Genomic DNA, 10152 nt, shown 5'->3' with positions numbered 1-10152 from the left:
TTCTGCAACGAAAGTCACAGGCAAGACAAAAAAACCCCCTTAAGATTCATTAAAATTGTCATTCAGGGGCAGTATAAACTTCTTTTGAAGAAGTTAATCAACAAGTTCAGTTATGTTCACCTATTAAAGTTTTTTTTTTTTTCATTTATCTTGCTGATCATTTTTTATGTTCACAGTTTTTCTCTATCTATTAAAGTTCTAAAAAATAAAAGGAAAATTGATTTAAATTTGCAGTTTTAGAAAAGATCTTTGAAAGACAGCCGCTGGTCAATAGAAGACGACCAACACCAGGACCGATATGCTAGAAGGGACTTAATAACAAACACTGTTCATCAAACACCACATAGAAAATCAAAGATTGAGAAAAACAGTCTTTAAAAAAAGGTGCCAAAAACCATACCCCCCCCCCCTTGAAGTTAAATGGTTGCTCCCTAAGCTAAGAGCTTTGAAATGTACTAAAAATTGACAATTCTGGGGCAATAACTCCAAAATAGTCTGTTAGATTTTTCTAAAAATTCTGCTGGATATACACCTTGAACTGTTGATCATTTTTATTCTTTCAAATTTGCTCTAACTGCTAAGGAAAATTGATTTAAATTGGCAGTTTTAGAAAAGATCTTTGAAAGACAGCTGCTGGTCAATAGATGACGATCAACACCAGGACCGATATGCTAAAAGGGACTTAATAACAAACACTGTCCATCAAACACTACACAGAAAATCAAAGATTGAGAAAAACGAAGTCTTTAAAAAAAGATGCCTCTCTGGACAAGTGGTCACAGTAGTTCATCTTCAGTGATCTTTAGCCTGTCAAATTTAAGGTTCGAACCATGCTGGTGGTGAGGTGTGTTCAGCTCTGATTTGACCATTATAATACAGCCAAGTTCCCTGAAAGGGGCATTAAACACCAACAAACAAAAGTAATTTACAATAGACAGTGATGATATAGGTGCAAAGCAAGAGTCAGCAGTTTATGTTTCACTAGTGACATCTGTCATGTTACTCCAATGACCCATATCTGGTCACATGGCAGATTGATAAATATCTCTTGTCTAACCCCAACACAATTCCAAATTTATAAACCCGCCATATACATAATTTCTCTAACCCTAAAATATGACAGAATACAAAAGTTTAAAATGAAAACACAGCATAATTTTCTTGACCAAGGATAGACAAGACAGTTAACATCAGAAACAAGACATAGCATAATTAACACAAAACCCTCTTAAAGAAACTAAGTGGTGCTCGCAAATGGTAAGCAGTCTCTGCACCACTAGTGGCATTCTTTGTTTTGATTATAACAAGTAAAAGGTGGTGAAGGTTTCCGCTGCTGTCAGAGTAAAATTATAATGTTGACTTGGAATCCTTTTTATTCTTTAGAAACCCAAGTACCATGTCTTGCTTGGATGAATAAAGAAACAAGTTGGTTAGAAGAGGAGAAAGTTTGTTTTCACATTTAAATGCTGTTTGTCTGGTGAAAAACACATCCATCAATTTTAACTAATATGTTGTCAATGAAAAATAATTATCTTGATGATGCCAGTTTAAGAGATCTTTTCATTAAAATCAGGACACCAGGCAGTTGTAGAGTTATAAGATAATTTCCAGTTCAATGAACCCTCAATAAGTCAAAGTAGAACAGACATTACAACTATTCAACTAATCCAAGGTTAGATTGATTGATTGTTGATTGCTTAAAGTACAGTAACAAATATGTCATGTATATTCTTGATGATCCAAGGTTAGAGACATATGGTCATGAGTAACATCATGTTTTTCCATATCATTATTGTACCTTATATTGTCAACCACATATGATTATGTTAAATACATGCTTTATATTCCAATCATTCTGCATTGATGTGAATCAAATAAACAAAATATGTGGTTGGATGAACAGATAGACAAAGACATGTGATAGGTTATTAACCTATTTCTATAATAACCAACTCTCATGAAACTAACAAAACAAGTTTTCAAAAAACATTTTATTTTCATTTTTGGAAAATAATCAATGAAGTTTAACAAATACAGGCTGACATTGTATCCAAAATACATATTGATATACTGTTAAGATACAATTATAAAGGTATATTTGATTATTCAAGGTATACTAATTTGTGGAAGTCATAAGATGTTGTAATACAATATGTAAAATAATTTTCATACACTTTTAAACACTTTAAAACAGGACAGAAATTTTCTAAAAATTTATAAATAATCAATCTTTGTTTTAAAAGGATGTTTTTTTTATTTTTTTTTGCCAGTTCCATTTTAGACTTTTACCATGTAATTTTTAAGTGAAAAATGACCAAAGCATCTTTGCCTCATTATGGCCTGTAAGTCCCTATTTCAACTACCACTTAAATATTCCATTTTATAATTTATTTTTATTAAAAAGAGCCTGTATCCTTCATCTGGTATCTAAAGATAACACTGATTTCTATTCCCTTAGAAGTTAAAGAGCATCTTGCATTGGCAGCTGAAAATACCTTTGAAAGTTCATTACAAAAACACAAGTTTCCCTATACCTTGCCTAACATTTTACTCAGATATTCAACAAATAAAACTGTTTGAAAAAAATCATGTTAGCCCTCAAACTGAAATAAAATCTGTCAGAAATCTTATGAAGAAACAAAATCAGACAAAACATTTAGAAATGAGGCCAATTAGAATCATTGATTGCCTCTAGTAGTCATGTATTTCAATCTGATTGAGAGAAATTAAAGTAAGTTTGAAAAGACTCTTCTCTATACCATTCCTGACAAGGTAGGGAAAAATTGACTGAAGTACATTCAGAGAAGAAGAAAAGTCGACCTTCAATAGGATTTTAATGGGAACAATGTGCTATCAATGGATCAACATTTAATTGTTTTTTTTTTGTAGAGCATCTTCCTCTCATCAATCCTCTTATGTTTTAAAATTGTTTCCGGTAGTTTCGGAAGGAAAAGATTTTTGAATGTTGACCAATCAGAATCAAAGATTGCCTCTGGTAGCCATGTTTTTGATTCAATAGGAACAGATTGAAAATAGTTTGTACAGGCTTTTCCATACATCCTTTGTTTGTTTGAAGTTAAGTTAAAATTGAGGAGATGATGAATATTTGATTTTTCATAGGGTTTAATCTGAATTCTGTGCCGTCAATACCACCATGTTTGTCAACCAATTAAAACAAGTTGAGGATCGGTCATAAATCTCCAAAGTTCCACACTGATTTTCTTGAAATTTTCAAAGATTTAAAAATAAAAATGCCAATTGAAAGATTGCCTCTGGCAGCCATGTTTTTTATTCCATGGTATCAAAATTAGGAATTCTCATAAAGGGTGTTCCATATATTATTTCTAACAAGTTTGATTTCAGAGGAGATACTGAAACATGTAAATTGTCAGACAATGGATGCAAAGCGATGACTGTAGATCACTTGGCCATATGATCTTAAAAAACAAGATTAAAAATATAAATTCACCATCACATAGTTTCATGAATATAAAGTGTTTTTTTCTGAAGTTCAAATACCATGTTTCTATAGCTAAAATGGTAACATTCCAAAAAAAAGAATATTAATAGTTTTATTTCTGGAAAGTTAAATAGTAAATCATTTGATGATATTAATATGCAATACAACTTGTACAATTTTATTTTTAGAATATAAATGTCAACAAATTAATAAATGCCTGTATGTTCTATAAATGCATATTTATAAAAGTATGTCAGCAGAATATAAAATTATAAAATAAACAATAAATAAATATACTATAATATACAATATCACAGTTTAGTATTAGCAGATCTATGGGCAAGCAAACAACCCTGTTTAACAACTTTGTAAGTATATAAATATAATAAATATATATATATATAATTTTAATATGACAATTGATTTACACTAATTTTTTTAAATTATAAGTACCAGTCCTTATAAGAAACATACAAAATGTGATTCATGGGTGGAAAGCATACACAAATTAATTCTTATTTAGGATGCTGATATTCATATACAATTTTTTATATGGACCCTTAAGAGATGACATATAAGTTCTATAGAATGCATTATAAAACTCATTTTGAGGGAGATAACTCCAATAATATCATATAAAATATATTTTAAACAGTATGACATTTATCTGTCCTGGTAAGACAGTGAATAGAAAATACTACTCATTCCATTCATCTAAATCCACTGAACTGATTGATAAAAAATAAACATTTGTAGCCAACATAAAGTGTATGATAAAATTTGGATTTTGCATGATTCTTATATGGACTACTTCTTCAGTTAACATTTTTCATACACACAGATAATATAAGAAATAAAATTGCCAAATCTCAATCTGTTTGATTAAAATACTGAAAATATCATAAAATATATCTGATTTCGGAAATGCTTTCGAATAGATATATTTCAAATTGAATTCATACTTGTTTTCAAAAGAAACTATCAAAATAAAATGATACACTCATAATAAACACATTTTTGTGCAGAAAAGATCATTTTGTTATGAAAAAGGTTATTGGAATGATATAAGATCATAAAAAATTATAAAAATAATATCATAAAAACTCTTTATAATAAAATATATATGTAAACATAAACGTGTAAAAAGTATATACAGTGTATCACAAACTTCTATATTGCAATAATAAAATGGATTTTTGTACAAAATATGTTTCTTTTAAAACACAACTTAAAATATCACTGCTGAAATCTTCATCAGCATATCATAGTCTTATCAAAGTGACTCATCCCCCTTCTGGCATTACACTGTACATTGAAATAAATACCTTTGAAATAATTCTTTAAGGGGCAGGTTGTGAAAAGCATTAAAAATTAAAAAAATAAGATGGCAACAACTGAAAAGGCTTTTCTAAGGCCATGAAATATATTCCTTTTTTTTTTTTTTTTTTGTAAAAGGCCATTAAAAAATAGTGGTTGCACAGTAAAACAGCCTAAATTACAATACGATCATTCCACAATAAAGGGAAAATAAAGCTCCATGATTAACCAATGGGTCTTTAAATCGCAATAGTCAATGCTATTTGGAAAACATGTTTTATTTTGATATAAATAACAATATTAAAGATGAAGCCATTTTGATCTTGTTGAATTCAAGGAAGACAATTATAACATCTTATAATGCTTAAAGTCATGAAAGTGCTTTTTAAATTTTTCAACTATTAATCTCTGTAAAGTTTTGGACCTCAGGAACACTAATAATTATTTTCTGAACTACACAATTTATTTTTCTAATATTTATATAATACATTGTTAATAATAGCCTATATCTTCATGCATTATATATCTAAAATACTGTTAACTGATTTGTTAAGAGTTAATAATATCTAAATAATCAGCACTGCGTGATCTTCACAGGAATTTGGCACATTTTTTTTCCTCAGGACAAATATATCAGTGGTCCTAGATTTTAATTATGAAAAGTTCATTCATGTTATAATGTTTCTAATAATAAAATAATTGTTTCATCTCCTTTGACGTGTTCAGAAGTATTTTTGATAAGGCAGTCTCAATTTTTCAGCAATTTATTTCGATTGCAGTTTTCCTTTCATTTTACGGAAGGCACCAACAATTCCACCACTAGACATTCTATGATAATTTGTATCATGCTGGGCAGCAATCTGATGGACATCCTGGTCACAGAACTCCTTCATTCTTTGAACAAGAACTTCCTGTAGGTCAATTTCTGGGTCAAATCCATATAAATGGTTCTTAAATATCCTTACTTGATCAATAGCATTGCAAATAGATCTGAAAAATAGAGGGAAAAAAAGGCATTAAAATACCTTCTAAACTACTGAAGTAGCCCTGAAATTTAAATAATACTTTGTTATATAAGCCTATATCTCCATTTTACATCTAAAATAATGTTCAAATAACTTTTCTTCCATTAAAAAATGTTTAAGCTATCTTTAAAGAAAAAAAATAATTCATGCACTTTTTATTATATTTTGAAATCTCTGTGAATGGTTTAAGATTGAAAAACCTGGCAGTTAAGACTTTCAAATACCTATAAATTAGTTTAATTCAAAGTTCCTATCAATTTTTTTTTGGTTTTCTAAAGGTTTGTCTCTATCTCCCCATTTAAATAGGACCCCTGGACATCATATGTCTAGTTTAAATATATTTTTTTTTTTTTTGTAAAAAAAAAACCAAATACTTCTCCAAATAATATATTTGAAAAAGGGGCAAAGTAAATTAAACAATTTGTTTTTCTTGTGTAATGTGAACTGTAAATAGTAAAATTGAGAATGGAAATTGGGAATATGTCAAAGAGACAACAACCCGACCAAAGAGCAGACTGTAGTATATTAAAACTCCCTAAATGACACATGTAAATGAGCTGTTTATTGCTGTTTTTATTTATTCACCTCATTTTACTCCATTTATACATTCCATTTGCCAGTTTAAATCCTCCGATTTCACACTGCTGTATATGTAACAGTAGAAGTACCACTGATGGAATTGTGGGATACATGTGACTGTCCTTGTTACTCAACAATGCTCCAACATCACTTTTGAGAAAGATCTATAAAAGGTTAATAAGGTTTTATTATTTCTTATTTCTATAGAAAATTATTCATTAATTTTTTTTATTATTATAATATAATGTTAAAAACAATTTTTAAATTAATAACTGTCTTGACTGTGTATGAAATTTAAAATTGAATAGAATCAATATTTATAGAAATGAAATTTGAATTTTTAAAGAACTGATTTTAATTAAAATGAATATGAGTATGGTGAAGAAAACTAAATCATCTAATTATAGAATAAAATATTTTCAAATGTTGGTAAATGAAGTGCTTCTGGCCTTTTTTTCCCCAAATAAATGGAGCAACACCACAATCTAGTACATGAATATCAAATAAACAGCTGCGCCATGAGCGCATGATACGCCCTTTGTCTTGTGTGTGAATTTTTATGCAATAAGCATAAATAGTTTCTGACATATGGCGTGACATGTGAAAACCCCCCTTTTTTTTTACAAAAAACTCAATATCTCTAAAATAAAATTTTGAATCAAAACCAAAAAGTATACAGATCTTTAGATTAATATAACTAAAAAGTGTGTAAAATTTAAAGCAATAATTATAAATCGTTTTTGAGATACAGCTCGACATGTGAAAACCCCCCCTTTTAAAAAAAAAAAAAAATCAATATCTCAAATATAAAATTTTGAATCAAAACCAAAAAGTATACAGATCTTTAGATTAACATAACTAAGAAGTGTGTAAAATTTTAAGCAATAATCATAAATCGTTTTAGAGATACGGCGCGACATGTGAAAAACCCCTCCCCCTTTTTTTACAAAATACTCAATAACTCAAAAATTAAATTTGAATCATCACCAAAAAGAATACAGATCTTAAGGTTAATATAACTAAGAAGTGTGTAAAGTTTTAAGCAATAATCATAAATTGTTTTTGAGATACGGCGCGACATGTGAAAAACCCCTCCCCCTTTTTTAACAAAATACTCAATATCTCTAAAATAAAATTTTGAATCATCACCAAAAAGTATACAGATCTCAAGATTAATATAACTAAGAAGTGTGTAAAGTTTTAAGCAATAATCATAAATTGTTTTTGAGATACGGCGCGACATGTGAAAAAAAAACACACACCTGTTTTAGTTACTAAGTCCCGTAACTCAAAAAGTTTTAATCTTATTTTCACCAAAAAGTATACAGATCTTTTGACCATCATAAGAAACAACTATGTTAAGTTTCATGAAATTTGGATAAGTCATTCTCAAGTTACGGTGCAACATGTTGACGCCGGACAGACAGACGGACGGACAGACAGACAGACAGACAGACAGACGGACGGACGCCGGACATTTGTATAACATAATATGTCCCGTCAAAAATTTGACGGGCGTATAAAAAATGAAAACAGATCATTTTCATTCCAAATATTGAGTATATAAGAAAATGTAAATGACAGACAAAAGCCATATTCCTCCTTACAACTGTATTTAAAGAATGACAAATTTATGTCCAAAAGATGATAGACAAAAAACTTTCAGCCAATCAGAAGATGTGTTACATCCAAAATTAAATTATTGGAGGATAACTACCCTAATAAGCTACAAAGATATTTACCCTTGTAGAGGTCAGATCTTCCATTACTGTAACACACTTGGCAGACAGATTTTTCCAGATTGGTAACTGTTTGATGACTAAGTTTTCCAAACCTTCTAAGATTGACATGCATGTGGCATAGTTTCTCATATCCTTACAAGTCTGGGCTGTAAATAACAGCTTACTTAGTACTGCTGTCTGGCTCTGCAAGGAAAAGGTAGATTAGAGCTGTAGATCGATGCCTCATAATTTTCTATTCATATTTATAAAAAAAATCATGTTATTGCAAATTACTTTATTTGCTTTACATTTACTGTCTAAGTCATCTAATATCCTAAAATTCAAAAGTATTAGAATACACAAGACAGTCCATTGAGTCATTTATTATCACATAAAAGCAATTCATTCATTTTGTAATTTATTTCACGTACAGAGGCAAACGTTTGTTTCTTTATCACCAAAGCAACTAGTAAAAAAAATACTTAAATCTAAATGCTTGATGTAATTTCCATTTAAAAACATATATATATTCAATTGAAATGAGCATAAACAAATAAATGTTAAAATGTATACTATCTCCTGTCTTCAATTAATATTTTTCATAAAAGTTCTAAAGGTTCATACTGTCAATTTCATTATGAACTTGAATCTGCAGACCAATGGCTATAGAAATTAAGTAGCAACCAAGAATGGCATTTGTTTATAAATACCGCTGTAAAAGAAAGGCTAACAATATAAGCAGCCCTAGCTTGATACTAAGATAAAAACTAACATTACGACTGATCAATTTTTTACTTACCTTCACAGAGGAACAGCTGACTATTTCAGCAGCCACCCAGTGAGATACTTGGTTAGAAAACTCAATCATCTGCTGCATGTTTGATTCATTTCTGATGTCGCATACAAACAAGTTATACTCTGACTGGTTTTCACTATCAGGACTGTTCAACCTGGAATATAATTTTAAATGATTCAATTTTGGATGCAATTCCCTATAATACAAGTTTAAAAATGTTTTAATGTTTTACCAACACATGTACAAGAATATGTATCCATAGGAAACCATGCTCTACTCATTTGATCACATTACCATGTTAAGTTAACAGCAAAATCTGGGTCCTAACCCTAATTTGGCATATATTTCAAAATCAAAATAAACAGATGTACTAAGTTTTATGTGGTTAACATCATCCAACTTTTAATAGTTAGACCTTCTTGGATTGGTTGATTGGTGTTTGCATTATGTCGTATCAGCGCGAATAGACTAAAAATGCTAAAATTGTTTCCATAAGCAACATAAATATTTAAATGAAAAGAGCATAAATAAAATTTATATTATCTTCTGTCTACAATATTCTGGCAACCTTGTTGTTGAAAGTCAAAATAAAAGTTTCTTGAATGAATCCGTAAACTTAAAAACTTCAATACTAAATATAACTTACTTGAAAGTAGACGGTGCTCTAGACTTAGCTAATGTTAGAGATACACCAACTCCCTGAGACTTGGAGTTCAAATAATGAACTGGATGAGTTTGCTGGAACAGTCCCTATAACATAATAGAAAACAAACATATAGGTAAGTACCAAAACATATGTGATAAATCACTTCATGATTTGAAAACAACATTATTGGAATGTAAAATTTTTCAAATACACTGTATAACACTGTTTTGGAAATTTCAAGCTGAGTCAAATTTGCACTACTTTTACTTTTTTTCATTTCTGTGTGCAGAATGATTCTACTGAATTCAGACTTGTATAGTCTGCGGTATTATTCTCCAAAATGAAAGCTGCCAGGCAGGATTGCGATTTATAGAGTACGATAAGCAAGAAAAAAGAGAAAAACTCGATTTGGAAAGGTTTGTTTAAGTTCCGCCATGTTTGTTATTGAAAGTGTAGAGGGCCCCCAATCCATATTAATGTGCAATATCAATCCATTATAAAGTGATTACTTTCAAAATTAAATGCTTCATTACAAATTTCTCGTTTCTTTTCACAGCATTGCATGACATAAACTGGAAATCGTTTGTATTTAACGGAATGAAAAAAGT

The 10152-nt window shown here is 29.7% G+C and overlaps 1 protein-coding gene across 5 annotated transcripts in view; it reads right to left on the bottom strand.

The window, feature by feature from the left end:
• Positions 1 to 1976: 1976 nt before the first annotated feature.
• Positions 1977 to 10152, bottom strand: part of LOC127735673 (kinase non-catalytic C-lobe domain-containing protein 1-like) — a 66566-nt gene continuing 58390 nt past the window's right edge. For all 5 annotated transcript variants that reach the window (XM_052245922.1, XM_052245921.1, XM_052245924.1 and 2 more), the window contains 5 exons: positions 9545 to 9648; positions 8902 to 9052; positions 8124 to 8306; positions 6388 to 6545; positions 1977 to 5767 (listed from right to left, as the gene is read on the bottom strand). In XM_052245922.1, the coding sequence (XP_052101882.1) occupies positions 5542 to 5767; positions 6388 to 6545; positions 8124 to 8306; positions 8902 to 9052; positions 9545 to 9648 (822 nt within the window). In that variant the 3' untranslated portion in view covers positions 1977 to 5541. The remainder of the gene's footprint in view (positions 5768 to 6387; positions 6546 to 8123; positions 8307 to 8901; positions 9053 to 9544; positions 9649 to 10152) is intronic.

The sequence above is a fragment of the Mytilus californianus genome, unplaced genomic scaffold, assembly GCF_021869535.1.
Source record: "Mytilus californianus isolate M0D057914Y unplaced genomic scaffold, xbMytCali1.0.p SCAF_3, whole genome shotgun sequence".
NCBI lineage: Eukaryota > Metazoa > Mollusca > Bivalvia > Mytilida > Mytilidae > Mytilus > Mytilus californianus.
Note: the sequence above shows the minus strand (reverse complement) of the source record. Positions and strands in the feature narration are given on the sequence as shown.